Raw genomic sequence first — 18,976 nt, forward strand, 5'->3', positions numbered from 1 at the left:
TCATAGCAGTGTTTATGGTTTTTAAGTCGGAGCTTGCACCCTTGATAAAAACCTTGATGCTTTTATCGACCAAAATGCTAGTGACCCATTTGCACAACCTCGGGAAACCCATAGGATGGCAGTTTCGCTATAAGCGCTTTATGCCACACCCGATCGAAGGCCTTTGCTATGTCCAAACTTACCGCCAACGCCCCTCCCTTCGACTCAACCGCTTGCGCCCATTTATGGGTGAGGTATGCTAGAAGAAGCTGAGCGACCCTAACGGAAACCGTACTGGCAGTCGTTAATCACCTGTTGCTCTTCTAGGTATCCCAAGAACAATTTTATTATGATTTATTCTCTGTAGCAGGTATTTATAATGTGTTTCGTTTATACTGAAATATCTATGCATGAATTTCTATGTATGATTTCTATAAATCTATGCATGATGGGGTATTGAATTATTATTTTTATGCATTTCTTACTATTAAGTTGTATTTTTTACTCTTTAGCATAAGGTGGGCTCTCTTGACTGTCCCAAACCAAAACCTAGTATGAATCATTCTGAAAATAGTTCAGGAGAAGCAAATTAAATTCATTTTTGTGCCTTTCAAAATTTATAAAATTTGGTGAATCGATTATTCTTAACTGATTTAAAGCATACAATTCTAAAATTGTATCACATACAAATTTTATGAGACAATGAGACTACGCAAATATTTTCATACATTGTATATGTAACCAAAATTAAAAACACACTTAGTCACAATAGGAATCCAAGTTGGAATAGATGAGTTAGGGTTAGTCACTAAAAAATGTTTAGCAAATGTTTTACTGAAGTTTGACCTGATCTCCCTTGATTCAAATTGAAAAAATAATTACATGACACATAAAATATGTAAATATAAATTTATTAAAAATAAAAGACAAAAAGTAACAGACTACAGCTCTCCCTAAACGTGGCCTTATGTCTGCAAATCTAGAGACGTGTCATTGGTAGGCATTAAACGCCAAAATCTTCTGCTGGACTCTCGCGTATAGGGCAGAAATTTTTAACGTCATATCCTTTTATGAAATCTAACACCTCTAGGAAGCGTGATTGTTTGGGGTAATTCCGTGACTTTGTTCTTCTGGTACCATAATACAAGGGATATTCTTTTCAGCTCGCCAGCTTTCAGAATTCCCATCCATTTAATGTTGTGCCCTGCTTCTTATATCTTATTTCTGTAGATGTCGCCATAGTACGCAGCTTTCCTTCTCTTTAGGGTTTTGACAACTTCCATCTTCTTTCTCATTCATCTAAGCACTTCTTCATTCATTAACTAGTACGTCTATGAAATTTTGAGCATGCGTCTATACTTTTTTATGAATGCTTTTGGGATGTGGTTACATCCCAAAAGCATTCAGTTTGGTAATGGTATTCTGGTTCAACGTCCATTCCTCCACACAGTACAGCAATATGGATAGAATGTAACATTTCACTAGAGGCCTGCGAAGCTTTAACTTCTTCATATATATAATTATAATATTTCTGTTGATAAACAGTTTGTTCATTTAGATAAATGTACTTCTAGCCATTTCCACTCTTATACAAATTTCTTTTTCCTGATTCCAATTATCATTCAGCACACATCCCAGGTATCTGTACTTTTTCCAATGCTTTTCCACTAACTAGCATCGGTCATCGGATTAGGTTTTATGTCCAATTTGCTCAGCACTATAACTTTTGTTTTGGATATATTAGGTTTTAGGCCATAGTACTGTTCGACTTTTACGTTAAGGCATTCGATTAGATACTGCACATCTTCCCTAGAGTGTGCCAGCGGTGCTGTGTTATCTGCATATTGTAGGTTATTTATTTCGATACCTTTTTCTACCCCATCAAAAGCTTCTATCAAAATCAAAGGCTTTTTTAAAAATAATCTCTAAATAAAGATTAAAGAGAAATGGACACAAAATGCTTCCCTGCCGAACACACTTCGAAAATTTTAGATTTACGGAACACGTTTTTCTTACTTTAATATGAGCTGATTTATTCCAATAAAGGCAGTAGTTTCTTGTTTTTTCCATTAACGTCCACACTATTCAGAAAGTTCAACAGCTGTTCATGTCTTACATTGTCGAATGCCTACATGTGCTTCACTAGTTTCAAAGCCGTTCCTGAAACCAAACTGTGTTTCTCCTAAGTTGCTATCTAATGTTTTATAAATCCTGCTGTGCAATGAATGAAATATCTTCAGGAGTATCTTGAAGGCGTGATTGACGAAAAAAAAGTTGTTTCTACTAGGTTTTGGTTTGAGACAGTCGCTCTGTATGTAATCTGCATAATATGGAATGGACTGAAAATTTAAATATATGTATTAATAAAATAATAGCCTTTTTAATCAGAGATTACACCTGCACTCACTTATATATTGCCTTTTAAAACATAAACAATGCTGAAATATATGTTTGTTTTTTTTTTGAGATATATTTTATCAAAAAAAACAGGCAGTAAAATATTTGTAGTCAATTGGTTGAAGCTTTGGATGTTGTGATATTATTTTACTGAAACTTTTCAGAAGTTAGCAATGAATTGACAAGTGACGAGAACCGGAAAATATCATACAATCACACAAATCCATAACTAAACTAAAACGTCACCGACAATTATCGTAATGAAGGGGCAAAACATTACAAATTGTCACCTTCATCATCTAGATTTGATTTATAATATATAATTGAAGTTCTGGAATCTCCATTGAGAGACATACCATCATCCCCTTCTTGATAAGTGACATTAATCTACGTATGACGTGCAACAAGCTGTGTTGCCGGGTTGTATGGGTAGGTGCTGGTCAATAACCATTATGTGGCCCTCTTTGTTTGTTTATTGCAAGCTTAAATTAAACTTTACATCTTCGGTTTAAGGAAATATTATAGGTTAAAATATAAAATTGCCGTTTTCTGCTGAAATAATGAAACATGTTTTTGCAACATAAATATTTATGAAATCGAAGTGTTTCTGCAGATTTGACCAGTGAGAAAACAATAAAATATTTAAATTAAATTCTCTAATGTATAACCTGACTTGACTTGATGTGAATGTGACACATTAATATTATTTATATTAATTCATTGTCTACTGAATTATAAGTTAAGTTACTTTATTAGCTTATAATATACAAAAACTTACTACTTTTGTATTATATTCAGAAGGTTGACGTGATAGCAGGAGATCTGCTGGTATGGGGGTACCACAAGGGTCTGTTCTTGGACCATTCCTCTTCCATATCTACATAAATGATCTTCCTAACCTTATAGAAAAAAAAAAGACGTGTGGCACTCGGCGACTGCCGCGGTAAAGCTATTGCATAGCATTTTTATCAACTTATGCAATTATAATATTTTATTTATGCAGTATTTTTTTTTTCCTTTGATATTAATTCAAGTTACACTTTTTGAGCGTGGTGACCGATAAGAAAACAATTTATTTTCTTTTATTAAATAAATGAGAAGTTAATGAGGTTATTTTTGATAAAATTAATCTAAAATAAAGCAAACGGGAAGTGAGTAAAATTTAACTTGCAAGATTTGATTACAGACAGCAAACCGGACAAGTAAAACTAAATTTAAATGATTGTCATAGTAATAGAAATTTAAAAAAAAAGTGATAAAAAAAATCGAGATAGGTATCCAGGCTTGAACCTGGGACCTTCTGCACAAAAAGCATACGTTATAACCGCAGTTCCACGGCAAATGTAATAACCGTGGCGAAATATCTATATACATCTAGTAAGTAAGCATTTATATCCCGGTTTTTAATCTTTTTCTTGGGAAATTCCGTTTTCCCGGGAAAAACACCTATGTAGATAAACTTGAAACACTAAACTTTATCTAAATATAAATTTTCATGAAAATCGTTAGAGCCGTTTCCGAGATAGCTGGTATATATAAACAAACAAATAAATAAATATACAAGAATTGCTCGTTTAAAGGTATTAGATTTGAACAAAAATAACGATATTAAGAGTTTGATCATCTAATTTCGCGCGATGTACATTTATGTTGATATAATATACTTTCTCTGCGCGACATTACTAATGAAGAATGAATTTACACATATATGTATATATACATACATATTGAGAATTTAAACTATACGTGTGTGTGTATATATAAAAGAGGGCTACTTTTAATATCAATTTTTTTTTATCTTTATGGCACTATTATATATAAATTAACAAAACAAAAAATAATACTGCATTTCTGATGATAATAATAATAAAATGTATGTATATAGAGTACTCACTCATTTTCTTTCACTATTTTTTCGTGACTTTCTTCATTAATAAATGCACTTTGTTTATTCATATTTAAAACACTTTGTACACAAATTATACAGGAACTACCAAAGAAAAATATGAGCATGTGGGCTACCACGATTGCGGGGTGAAGAGGGGGATTACGCATGCGCAGTAACGCCGATGCAACCAATGCCACCTAGAGGCGAGTTGCTGAACTAAAGAGACAAGCGTGATATTTCAAAAAAGTCATTAAAAAATCTGCTATACATCGATAGATGGCAAAACTAAAAAGTATCACCGCTGTGCCGGTCGGAGTGGGGGGTGTTAGGTTATTTTCGTTACGGAATTTCTGGATTCGGTCTCCACGCTCAAGGCCCGCGATAGAAGCTATGCAATAGCTTAAAAGATGGTAGTATTGTTTGCGGGTTACACTTCATGACCTGACATCGTGTACTGGTTTAGCGCTAATAAGCTAATGTTAATTAATAGCAAGAATATATATACAATTTACCGTACAAAATGTGAATGCGAGTGTTTTGTTAAATGGAGAGGTGATAACACCGGTGGAATCCGCTATATTTCTTGGCATTACTCTGGATTCCAAATTACTATGGTGCCCCCATATTGAAGGATTGGCTAATAGACTTAGTTCTGCAGCATACGCGGTTAAAAAGATTAGACAATTAACCGACGCAGATACGGCGCGACTAGTTTAATTATTTTCATAGTGTCGTGTCCTATGGTATATTGCTATGGGGCAATGTTGACGCTAATACCATCTTTGTGCTGCAGAAGAGGGCTATTCGTGCTATTTATAATCTAGGTCAGAATCATTGAGAGAAAACTTAAAGAAATAAACATCTTGACTGTTGCCTCGCAATATATTCTTGGTAATGTTATGTATGTACATAGGCACCTAAGTGAATTTGCTAGAAACTGTCATATATGTCAACCATAATGCTAACACCAGGAATAAACATAAACTTATAATGCCTACTACTCGGCTTAGTCGAGTTAGTAAGCCTTTTGTGGGGCGTTGTATATGCTTTTACAACAAGCTCCCAGATAATGTTTAAAACAAATGTATTACGAAATTCAAAAGAATTGTTAAAAAACGTTTGTGTGGTAAAGGTTACTATAACATATGACTTTCTTAATGATACCGCTGATTGGGAATTCAGCGACTACCCTCAGGCTATTAAATAATTAACTTTATTGTACGATTTTACATTGTTACCAAATTAAAAAAAAAAACGAAGCCTGTAGTTTGTTGCGCCCATTCTTTTCAGGTCTGAGGCATACCTTTTGGAATGGGTAGTAGTTGTTGACTCTCAATAAGTGATTTTATATCCGGTTTTGAACAAAAATATTTGAATTTGTATTGAATTCGAATATTAATTATTCTGATCAAATATTAATATTTGAATTAACTTCTTAACGTCTTCGGCTATCATAGCAAACATATTCAAAAAATATAATGCTCTACAATGTTTAATATTCAATAAATGTTCCGATACTAGAATTTTTCCACATTATCTTAAATACAGTAAACTTAGGACTGTTATTGTTCTACCTACAATTAGTAAAATTTTTGAAAAAGTAAATCAATTGTTAAACCATTTCCCTGATACCGGTATGGCGTTGATTCGACACATATATAATGCTTGGGAGAAATCAGATAACGTTGTGGGAATATTCTGTGATGTTTTGAAAAAACTTGATTGCGTAGATCATTCTACTCTTATCCGTAAACTCAATTATTATGGTAAAGAAAGCTAACACTTGATCTTAATACTTCCTACTTATCTAGTTGAACGAACGAACGAACATTCATCAAGAGCTGAAGCGGATGGGCGTGTCTCAAGGTTCAATCCTCGAACCTTTTTTGTTCCTCGTCTACATTAATGGCTTTTTTTATGGAAAAGGAGGACAAACGAGCGTACGGGTCACCTGGTGTTAAATGATTACCGCCGCCCACAACACCAGAGGACAACACCGTTGCCGGCCTTAAAGGAAAGTGTAAGTGCTTTTTTTGAAGGTACCCATGTCGTAAAGAAACACCGCACAAGGCTTGCCATTTGTAGCCTCGAACGAATGTTAGATTGTTCTTTTCGCACAAGGCACTTTATGATTAAATTATATTGAAAGACAATTATAGAATTTAGATAAAATAAGCCTGTCCTTGTTAAAAAAAACAGTGTATATTAAATGGGGTACCTTTGAAACTTAGAATCCCGTAGACATAATTTTAACCACATATCTATGTATTGTTACAATAGAATTCATTTAGATTAATAATAAGCATACTTAAATACATAATTGTTATTCCAAAAACGAGACTCTGTAATTTAAAAAACACATTTTTAACTGACTTGAAACAATGAGGACGTTCTCAATGCGATTAAGATTATTCTTTTTTTTATTGGAAAGGATGTAGTTCAAGCCTCAAGGGTATAAGCCATACTATGGGATCCATGGCAAAGTTACGGAACTATTCAATTCTTACGAGCAAATTAACGATATTCAGCCGAATCTCTAATATGCTATCCGGATATTTGAGTCACCTACTTTAATGTCGTTATGGTCAAGTAATTATCGTAGATAAATATAATAATCAATGGAACTCCTTAAGGACATACAGAAAGGTATCAGTGTGAATTTCAAACTGTCTATAATCAAATTGCAATGTGCTTACATTCATTGCTGCATTGTAAAATTTAGTAGGTCTATAAATATTCAGACGAATTAGTTGGTGAAAAATAACAAAAAAATAACCGACTTATAAAAAACTATTCCAAAACAATAAATATAGTAAGCACTAAAAAGTATAAATATAATATACAATCAAATTAATTAATCTTGATCTAGTTATGATTATTGTTATTTTTAGAGTCTGTGTCAGCCAAGGTAGGTTTGTAACTTTAAATATGTTATTATTTTTATACTATTTAGTACCTACATATCATATCTATTGTTTTGGAACCGTTTTTTTTTTTACGTCGGTTTCTTTATTTGTATGTCTCACTGTGCAGTTCTTGATTAAATTTCCTAATAATAATAACATTTCTAAATCCATTAAAAAATATATATAAGGAAACGTCTTATTTAAATGGCCTACTATACAATTAAAGAATATATTATGAAGGATAAATAAGTATCGAAAACAGGTGCTTGTGGTCCACTATATAATAATAATTTTTCATGTTAAAATTGTATAATCTTAAACATAAATAAATATTCTTTTGTTTGTTATTAAATCTACTGTAATTGCATTATGTAGGATCGTTTTGTGGGCTTGCTTTGTGAGCACTATTTTTGTAATTTTGTTGTTATCATGCGTTTGCTAAAACACGCGGTTGCGTCGTGTGCTGGGTCCTTTCCTCAAATTTGTGCGAAGAGAGTGGTGGCTGGTCCATGCCTCAACTCGGTATTTGTTGGATGTGATTACTAATTAAGTATGACAGTAATCATAACCATCTTGTTCACGAAGCATCCTTACTGGAGATAAAACAGTCCCAAAAAGTGTCATAAGCTTAGTGTCATGAGCTTTCTTCTATAGTACTGTATTCGACGCAATACAAATGTCACTTCATTTCAAAGGCTAGTAACCTTTAGAGACGATATACGTAGGTACTTTTGTAAAAGAAACTTTTTTAATATCTGTGGCGGTCATTTTGACATATTTCATCTTAGTTTTATATTTTCTTGTTTAAAAGGCAAAATAATACACTGTCAAAATTTCAGCTAACTTTAGCAGTTTATGAGATCAAACACCTCTTGAGGTCTTTAGAAGCGTATGCTGAGACGCAGACGACGCAGGTCCACGCAGCGCAGGGCAGAGCAGATTCTGTAATAAATGTGCGTACTAAGAGCTATATGCTATGCTGCGGCGTAAACACGTACCACGCAGACATTCGTCTGTCCTGCTCTGCGTCACGTATCACCCGTACAAATATCTGCGTGATTAGTGCAGGTTTTTACCGCTAATTGAACTTTGTGCACATGTTTTTCCAGATAGTACTTAATTTTGTTGCAATTACATATCATTTAATTGAATTTGTTGCGTTCAAAAAAGTAATTGAAAGAGTTATATAATGGGTCTCGCTGACGTCGTGGCCTTACTCGTCAACTTGAACACGTTTATTCTATGTACTAGACAACGCAAAAATGTCTTGCTGCTTCGCATACGCTCGTAGCCTATGTCCACCTCGCCTGCGCTGCCTGCTAAATCTGTAGGTACTGTGCTGTTAGCGTCACCTGCGTCTCCGAATACACTTAGCCTCAATTTTCATTACATCTTGTCTTGCCAAGCCGGGAAGAAGCAAACAATGTCGCCAACTTCACGCCTATTTTAAAATCTTATTTAATGTTTCGGTGAAACTTATATTGAAAACACTTTCCACTGTGTTAACTTAGTTTTTTTTCTGTAGGACTGGGCGGAAGCCGTGGCTGCGACTCAGTCTGGTACAGCCAGCCCTGAGCAGAAGGCCAAGGGCTCAAGCTGGCCGATAATGCTGTTCTACAGCGTAGCTGCGGCGACTCCTTTCATTCTCATCAAGATAAGGAACTTCATTTCTAACAGAAAACAGGAAATAAGTAAGTTACACTATATTGAGTTTTCTGAGCGATGTGGAGCTATATAGCAGTAACTGAGATCAAGGTCTCAAGGACAATAACACATTGTTGACCAAGGGGTTAAAATTAACGAAACGTAATGAGGGTGCAATTTGTAGACACAAGTCGAAGGCGAAGGTCTCAATTCAGCTTGCCAGTGGAATCACAATGTAAAGTGATACATAGCACTTTTTACTACACCTACGAGGAAAATAAAAACGTTTTCATATTTATCACAGTCTATCTAGATATTTAAATAATGTAAGGTATAATCTTATCAATGTAACATGAATATACTCGTATGTTCTTTTGGTTTACATAATCCCCAGTAATGCATTATAATGTAATTTATATATAAAATCGTTTTGTGGGCTTGCTTTGTGAGCATTATTTTTGTGATTTTGTATTTATCATGCATTTACACATTTCGTCATGCTCACTAAGAAGATATTGGTTGCGACGACGGCGTCGTGGGCCGGGTCTCGTTCCATCCTAGACTTATAGGTTCATTTTATTCTTTATTACTTTTTATGAAATATGTGATATTTAACTAGGTAATTTAATTTTAAAAGTTTTAAAAGTAAAGTGTAAATATCCATTATTTGCCCTGTACTTTCCCCGGGGCGTAAAGAGAATAGGGGAGTCCCAGGCCCATGGGTATCGTAAGAGGCGACTAAGGGCTTTATATAAGTGGGAGAGTCACGCTGCCGTCTTATAATACCAGCATAATCGGGCCAGACTCGTCCTGGTTAATTACTACACTCCCACAGAATACCGGCATGAAGTAGCGGCCTAGTGCCGCTATATTTCGCATAGGTTAGTGTCGAGGACCATAGGCCATCCCTCCCCCCCCCCTCACCCCAACAAAATATGAGAGCGGTCTTGAAAAAGAAATTACCCCAGGAGGGTACCGGCTCTACCGGAGCCGGAGATATTCTGGGGAGGGCACAGAACCGCGCATGACCGAGGACAAAAGAGTCAGTAGCACCACGGCACCCCAATTATCAAGGGAATTGCACATGCACAGACTACGCAGGGCGGTCTGTGCATAATTTTGCATTGGCGTATGGTCTGTCCCAATTGGTTGAGTCGCCAACGCGGCTCCCGGATGTGCTTATTAGATCTTCTGCTGACTACACATCCCGATGGTTATCAGGTCTTTGTCGACGCCCCTCTCGGAACGTCCGACCATTGAAACAATTTTTCTTTACTAGGGGACGTTCAACAACGGATGCAGGTGTTGAGCTGATCAAGAATATTTTTGATGCCTGGGAGGAATCGCAGAATGCACTTGGCATCTTCTGTGATTTATCTAAGGCTTTTGATTGTGTTCAACATTCAACGCTGGTCAGGAAGCTATACCACTATGGCATAAAAGGAACTTCGCTCGATCTTCTGACTTCATATCTAAACAATAGAATTCAGAGGGTCGACGTGAATGGCTGGAGATCTCCTGGGACTCCTCTCAGTATGGGGGTATCACAAGGGTCTATTCTTGGACCGTTCCTCTTCCTTATCTATATAAATGATCTTCCTAATCTTATAGAGAAAAAACATAAGGTAGTATTGTTTGCGGACGACAGTTCACTGATTTTCAAAGTGAAAAGAAACCAAGCTATGTATGACGAATGACGAAGTGAACGATATTTTATCTGACATCGTGTACTGGTTTAGCGCTAATAACCTATTGTTAAATAGCAAGAAAACTAAATTCATTAAATTTACCGTACCAAATGTCAAAAATGTAAATGCAAATGTTTTGTTAAACGGAGAGGTGATAGAACCGGTGGAATCTGCTATATTTCTTGGCATAACTCTAGATTCCAAATTACAATGGGGCCCCCATATTGAAGGATTGGCGAACAGACTGCAGCATACGCGGTTAAAAAAATTAGACAATTAACTGACATAGATACGGCGCGACTAGTATACTTTAGTTATTTCCATAGTATTATGTCCTATGGTATATTGCTATGGGGCAACGCTGCTGATATTAATACAATATTTGTGCTGCAGAAGAGGGCTATTCGCGCTATTTATAACCTAGGTCCTAGAGAATCATTGAGAGCAAAATTCAAAGAAATTAACATCTTGACTGTTGCTTCTCAATATATTCTTGATAATGTAATGTATGTTCATAGGGCACATAAGTGAATTTGCCAGAAACTGTCATAGCCATAATGTTAACACCAGGAACAGACATAAACTGATGATGCCTACTACTCGGCTTAGTCGAGTTAGTAAGTCTTTTGTGGGGTGTGTATATGCTTTTACAACAAGATCCCAGAAAATGTTCAAAACAAAGGTGTTACGTTATTCAAAAGAATTGTTAAAAAACGTTTGTGTGGTAAAGGTTACTATAACATAAATGACTTTCTTAATGATGCCACAGATTGGGAATGGACCGCCCTCAGGCTATTAAATAATAAGTTTAATTGTACAATGTTACTTTGTAAATGTTACTTTAATTGTAAAACATATTTTTGATGAAAAAAAAAGCTCGCTGAGTTTGTTGCGCCCATTCTTCTCAGGCCTGAGGCATTCACTTTGGAATGGGTGGTAGTTTTTTTTGACTTTCAATAAGTGATTTCACATCCTATTTTGAATAAAAATATTTGAATTTGAATTGCCTGGTCAGGAGTGTAGTGCCTATCTGACGCCAACGTTGCAGACCGCCAGCGACCCGCCGCGTTTGGCACTACAAGTCAGCAGATTGGGATAGGATGCGTTCCTTTTTTGCATCCTACCCTTGGGGCAAGGTTGTTTCCCTTCTGATGATCCAAGTGCCCGCGTCGTTGCAGTAGCCGATGTGATACTACAGGGCATGGATATTTTTATAAAAAGCTCTGTAGTACCAACCGGGGGCAGATCATAACCCTGGTTCGATGCGTCAGTTAAAGCAGCATCTGACTGCAAAAAACAGGCGTATCGAACTTGGTTTGCGGTGCTGGGCACAAAGGATCTGAACTGCAAAGTTCTTAAGAGGAAATATAACCGTGCCTCCAGATTTTTTAAACGGCAAATCGCCCGTGCGAAATCGAAGCACGTCGTCAAAATCGGCGATCAGCTTTCCAGTTACCCGACCGGAACACGCAAGTCCTGGTCGTTGTCGACAGCTACACTTGGTAACTTCAACCAGCCGTCCATGCCGCCGTTGCACATGAGAAATGACACCCTGGCCCATACGGCAAAAGAGAAAGCTGATCTTCTTTGCGCTCTTTTTGCCTCCAACTCGACTCTTGACGACAACGGAAAAACACCGCCGACCATTCCGCGGTGTCAGAGCTCTATGCCTGAAGTACAGTTCAGACAGAAAACTGTTAGGCGAGTTCTGTTTTCGTTAGACGTCAGGAAGTCGAGCGGGCCGGATGGCATTTCTCCAATCGTGCTTAGAACGTGTGCCCCTGAGTTGACGCCGGTGCTAACGCGTTTATTCCGGCGCTCTTATTCCAAAGGCGTAGCCCCTGACTCATGGAAGTCAGCCCTTGTCCATCCGATCCAAAAAAAGGAGACAATTCGTATCCGGCAAACTACAGGCCTATTGCTATTACCTCCCTGCTCTCCAAAATCATGGAGAGCATAATCAGCCGCCAGCTCTTGGTATATGTAGAAGGTCACCAGTTGATCAACGACCGACAGCACGGCTTACGCCATGGTCGGTCGGCAGGAGATCTTCTGGTATACCTAACACATAGATGAGCGGCGGCTATTGAAAGCAAGAGGGAAGGCCTGGCAGTTAGCCTGGATATAGCGAAGGCCTTTGATCGTGTATGGCACAAGGCGCTCCTTTCAAAACTTCCATCATTTGGGCTTCCCGAGAGCTTGTGCAAGTGGACCTCCAGCTTCTTCACTGGGCGCAGCATACAGGTCGCTGTCGACGGATATTGCTCGAACCCGAAGCCCGTGAATGCTGGAGTGCCCCAAGGCTGTGTGCTATCTCCTACGCTGTTTCTGCTGCATATCAATGATATGTTGGACACCTCCAACATACATTGCTATGCATACGACAGCACTGGTGATGCCGTATACACGGGCCATGCAGGTCTCTCTCGGGAAATCGTGGGACCAGGAACCAGTGGGAGAAACTTGTGTCTTCTATCGAGTCCTCTCTCGAGAAGGTCGCGGAATGGGGTAAATTGAACCTTGTCCAATTTACCCCCCAGAAGACTCAAGTTTGCGCGTTTACCCCCCAAAACCCCATATGTCGTATCACCGCTCTTCGACAACACTTCCCTTAAAGCCTCTCCTAGTATCGGAATACTGGGTCTCGAAATCTCGAGCGATTGCCAATTTCGTGGCTATCTGGAGAGCAAAGCCAAATTGGCTTCGAAGAAGCTGGGCGTCACCAATAGATAGCACGGCAATACTTAAAGCCGGCCCACATTCTAGCGCTCTACAAAGCGCAGGTCCGGCCACACATGGAGTATTGCTGTCATCTCTGGTCTGGCGTACCCCAGTATCAGCTCGATCCATTTGACCGCGTGCAACGCAGAGCAGCTCGAATTATCGGGGACCCAGTGCTCTGCGAACGGCTGAATCACTTGGCGTTGCGTAGAGACGTCGCTTCATTGTGTGTCTTCTACCGCATTTACCACGGGGAGTTGTCCGAAGAGCTGTTTAACCTGATTCCTGCCGCCGAATTCCACCTTCGCACGACACGCCACAAGTTAGGATATCATCCCAACCATCTGGATGTGTGGCGGTCCTCCACAGTGCGGTTTTCAAGGAGCTTTCTTCCGCGTACTACAACGCTGTGGAATGAGCTTCCTTGTGCGGTGTTTCCGGGACGATACGACATAGGACCCTTCAAAAAAAGCGCGTACACCTTCCTTAAAAGCCGGCAACGCTCTTGTGATTCCCCTGGTGTTGCAAGAGAATGTGGGTGGCGGTGATGACTTAACACCAGGTGACCCGTACGCTCGTTTGTCCTCCTATTCCATAAAAAAAAATCCACTTTCTGTCCTATTGTGTTAACACAGGCCAATCTCATTTGACGTGTTTGTTATTATTATTATATATTTTTCGTGTGCTTACAGCTCAACCACTATTTATCCCCGAGCACCATGGTTTTCGCCCCAAAATATGCTTACTGCAAGAAACTTGGCATGTTTTACGTCACAAAATTTCGCGGTACTTGACAAAGGTTTGCAAGTATATGCTGTCTATACCGCTCTATGTAAAGCCTTTGAAAATTAGGTACTGGTCAATCACTACCTGTTAATACGCAAACTACTGTATAATTTAAGTCTCCATGGCAGAGTCTTGAAATGGTTCGTATTAAAGTGGTAGGTCCTGATTTGGTCTAAATGTAGTGTGTGGCGTTGATAGCTAAGCCATTTGCAGTTACTTCTACGAGGGCGGCACTGAAAGTTTCGGGAATCAAGGAGGTGACACAACATTACTATTTAAAAATTTATTTATTGCTTTTCGAAGTATTCTCCGCGAAAATTGACACATTTTTCCATACGATGGAACCAATCATTGAAGCAACCATTCCATTCGGAAGTTGGGGTCTCCAAAATGGCCGTTTTGTAGGCGTCCACAGTTTCTTCAGGTGATGAAAATCTCTGACCACGCAATTTATTCTTTATTTTAGGGAAAGTATAGAAATCATTAGGGCTTAGGTCGGGGCTGTACGGCGGATGGTCCAATAATTCTGTTTTCTTGCTCTAAAAACTCTTTTGTCCCTCAAGAGGAATAGTCGCAACATGGCCGGTTTTGGAGACAAACGTGGCCACAATTTTTTTTGCAACACTCCGTGAACGAACAATTTTTGTTGGCTTTAACTCAATTTCGAACACCCAAACTCGTGACTGGTTTTTTGTTTCAGGATTCGTCACCTGATAAGATGTTGTATACAGCATTTAAGGATCCTGCGTGGAATCTTTCAAGAGTTCTGACGCAGCAAGTAACGCGAGCCGCTTTTTGCTCTTCACAGAGCAAATGTGGTATCCATCGGGAAATCAACTTTTTACACTTAATTGTTCATGCAAGATTATTTGTATTTGACTCATGCCAATGTCTCAAGTTGCTTGAATTTCGCGGTATGTCACATGTCGATTTTCCTCAATCAGCATAGCATCTTTGGTGACTGCAGTTTTTGGATGACCTTGACGGGGATCATCACTGAGCTTGACACGTCCACGTTGAAATTCAGCAAACCAGCGATAAATTGTGGTTTTGGATGGGGCTTCATCACCAAATGCAGAAATCATCCGGTCAACACACTGTTTTTGTGTTAAACCACTTCGAAAGTCATAATAAATCATCGCTCTTGATTTTTCTAGAGTCAATTCCATTTTCTCAGCGACTGCACAAGTTTGACAAGATCGAGAATCTTTTTTTAAATAAATAAATGGTATTCGATTTTTAAAACCAAGGAGTTTTCAATTAAAAATATTTTAATATGTCAGGAACAGTGGAAATATTCAATTCCCGATACTTTTAGTGCAGCCTATGTAGTGTACCCCAAGGTACCCATCTGGGCCCGATACTATCTTAATTTTCATTAACAATTTAGTTCCTAATATACGTCATTCCAAATTCTGTTTTCGCTGACGATCTTCCACTTTTCAAAAGTATAAACAGTCCTCTTGACTCACGTTTGTTTAATTTAATTAAGAGACCTTGGCGTTACCCTGGACAGTAAACTATCCTTACAATTACCATATCGAGGAAATTATAAAGAAGCTCGTGAAAAGGCCACTCTATTCAATCATATAGAGTATTTTACAATGACGATGGCGAACAATAATTTTAATAGCTGTAATATACATAAAAATATTGTTTATAAGGTGCTGCATCCAATATATGTTTATCGTCTTAATGTTATATTATTTAATATAAATTATTTCATAAAAAGTAATAAAGAATTAACTGTGTAAAAATAAATTATCGTAAATTGGATACATCAACCTTTAGAGCTTGAATTCATTGTTTGTGTAAGGATGCTTCGTGAATATAGTTAATCTTGAAATTGATTCCCTGGAAATGCGTAGAAAGGCGGCCCAGTTGATTTTTCTTTATAAACTCATAAACAACCTAAGACTGTCCAGATATTCTTCAAAATATTGGCATTTGTGTACCGTCATTTAATTGTCGAATAGGTACTTATTCCCCAATATTTATTAAATTTTATAGAAATAACTACGGATTAAACTCTCCCATTCAACTCATATGTATAAGTGATAATAAAATATTTAAATTAGATAATAACATCGATGTATTTTCAAATATTAACTTTTATAAAAAACAGGTGTCCTTGTCATTAAAAGGCTTAAATATAGATTAGTAACTATGTAGTATTAGTATTAGTAGTAAATTCATTATTGTTATTTTTCTAATTTGTTCTTAGCATTAGTTTTTTAGTTTAGTAACGATGTGCATACCTTTAATTTGGATATGTAAATAGTAACTCTTATTAATGTTTAACTTTTCGTATATGTAAAATTATGTATCTAGTTGGTAAGCCTTAATAAATAAATAAATAAATATGATAGTCGTGATTATTGTCATTATTAGTAATTGCATCCAACAAATGCAATGTTTAATTAACTGTTACAGGTCAACCTGGCACCACAAGCAGCACTCGTTCACGAGTTGACGCATGGACCAGCCATAGTATCAGCTTTATGGACTGCTCGCTTATTTAAAGTGAAATCAATTTTGCCGTTCTTCGTTTTGGCTCTGGAATGTGCAACTATAGATCATTTGCAGTTGGATTCTCTAAAACCAAACATGGCTTTAATAATATCATGCACAGGATAACATAGCACAACACACTTTTTGCTAAAGATGTTTATTTATATTCTATCATACGTTTAGAAATCAACTTTCAAAACCTAAATTGCAACCTAAATTTTATTTACTTTCAGTGTTTCTTAGTGTAGCATAAGTATATTATGTAAATAAACATGAAATTTGTGGTAAAATATAATTTTTCTTTCATTTCAGTAGACGACCCGAACTCGTGGCAGAACCCATTGCGTGCCGTCGCATTATACGATTTTGAAGCTTCGTCACCACACGAGATCTCTTTCCACGCTAATCAAGTAATAACCTTGGCTCCTCAGCATTTACAGGGAGAGTTGTGGAACTCCTATTGGCGAGTGGGGACTGCGGACCGACAGCGCGTGGGTTTCGTGCCCTTGAATCACTTAAACGTTATCGAATAGGATACCTAAAAGCCGGAAGATGAAGATGTTAGCACGACAAAGAAAAGAATATGATAAAGCTGAAATATTGGAAACTCAATTGCGGAAATCTATAATTATCCAAATGTTTTGAGTTTTCTTTAATGTTAAGTCCGCCAATATTTGTCTTCAAACAATTCGACACGTGTTTCGCCTCTAGACGAGGCATCCTCAGATGTTGATTCGCCAAACTCTGGCACGAGACTGTTTCGTGGCAGTAAATATTAGTGGAATCAACACTAAAGAAAACTCAAAACACTTGGTTAATATATTTTTCCTTTGGCTAAGTACCTATATGTAAAACGGGTAATAAGTACTTATTCTTAATAATGTTTTTTTTAAGCTTAAGTGGGGAGGTTAAACAACTAATAAGATGTCTGCCCCGTTGAAATTTATATAGGTACTGGAGTCAAATAATATGACTCCTAGTAAACTTCTATAAATATTTAGAAATACAATGTTTACCTAGCAGATGAAAGAAATGCAAATTAAATTTAAGAATGAAAATAAAATATTCGATTATGTATCTTAAATTATTATTCATATAATTTAAAAACATAATCGAATATGCAAGTTTAAAATTAGTGAAACGGGATTTATAAAAGTTTAATTGCGATATTGAATTTTTACGTACGTACGTCAGTACTCATTACGTCGATTCTACAAAACAAAACATGCACAAAATAGTAACTAGTTCAGTATATCGTGTTTCGTTAACGGTTAATACCTACTGAATATAATTTTATCCATGCATTGGTTATTTAATTATTATATTTTCTTGCATTTCTTGCTTTATGCTGTATTTTTTACTCTTTAGCATAAGGTTCGTGTGGAAACTGCGTAAAATGGAATGGACTGAATGTGAAAATATTATAATATATGCATTATTTAAAATTATAGCATTTTTATCTTATTATGTTACACCTCCATTACTTTATAATTGACGACTCAACAGTGGTGACGGGAGGAATTGGGCCTGTCTACTAGCGAGCTTCGCTGTCATGGTTCTAAGTTCCTTGGGCACTTCGAAATTCGCAAGTAATAAAAATGGATAGGTATTATGTCAAACTGATTTAAGATTGAGTATAAAGTATTTTGAAAACTAACTGTGACGTTCGTGAACAACTTGTTGATTTTATTATTTACAACACCGTTTGACATTATTGGTGATTCTTGATTATAAGTAGGTTTTTGAAGTAAAACTTCTTTAGGCGCGGCTTGGGGGTAAGTTAGAGTTTAGATGAGAGGTGGTGAGGTCTATGACATCCGCAAAACAGGTGTCAAATGATACGTTGCCGGCCTTTAAGCCGAATGGTAAGCAGAAAACACGCAAACAAGGTATTTTTTAGACAAGTTTATTAGTGAAATTACACCATTTGGAGCTATGAACACTATTTTATCATATAACACATACCCTTAAGGCTTATTTGTAGGTTTCTAATGTTTGCTGTGGGTTATAAGTTAACACTCCAGAGCTGTTTTGAACTACCACTTTTCATTGCAGTTAAGCAAGTTTTTTATCGGCATGACGCATTTGTTTAGTACTATTCTCAGAAAAGGTATTTATATAGCTTGTACTTTTTTGTGCATCCGTGAAATCATATCGCTTAAGGTCGCTAGCATTTAGTGTCGCATTAAGATGGGAGTATGCTCTATGCTTACCGATACGAGTCGGGGAAGGTCCCCGAACGGTTCGGAAAAACTGCAGCCAGTAATTGATTCCAGTCTCTGTGCGATACAAGAAGTTCTTCTCAAAACGCGTGCTTGTTGAATGCCAGACGTCAACTTGATGCGGATGGAGTTTCAAATTTTGTCGTGGTAACCGGTGATGGAATTTTGCTGCTGGTATCAACCTGAACTCCTCAGAGCTCTCCTCGTGATATATGTGGTAGAAGATTCATTGTT

The 18,976-nt window shown here is 37.2% G+C and overlaps 1 protein-coding gene across 3 annotated transcripts in view; it reads left to right on the forward strand.

Moving 5' to 3' along the window:
- LOC126967652 (peroxisomal membrane protein PEX13) overlaps positions 1-17,966 on the forward strand; it is a 35,764-nt gene extending 17,798 nt beyond the window's left edge. For 2 of the 3 annotated variants that reach the window (XM_050812229.1, XM_050812231.1), the window contains 2 exons: positions 8,696-8,861; positions 16,833-17,966. In XM_050812229.1, the coding sequence (XP_050668186.1) occupies positions 8,696-8,861; positions 16,833-17,053 (387 nt within the window). In that variant the 3' untranslated portion in view covers positions 17,054-17,966. Of the gene's footprint in view, positions 1-8,695; positions 8,862-13,915; positions 14,601-16,832 lie in introns of those variants that run through there. The other variant, XM_050812230.1, reaches the window with a different exon arrangement.
- Positions 17,967-18,976: the final 1,010 nt, after the last annotated feature.

Source organism: Leptidea sinapis, chromosome 13 (assembly GCF_905404315.1).
Source record: "Leptidea sinapis chromosome 13, ilLepSina1.1, whole genome shotgun sequence".
In the NCBI taxonomy this organism is placed as follows: domain Eukaryota; kingdom Metazoa; phylum Arthropoda; class Insecta; order Lepidoptera; family Pieridae; genus Leptidea; species Leptidea sinapis.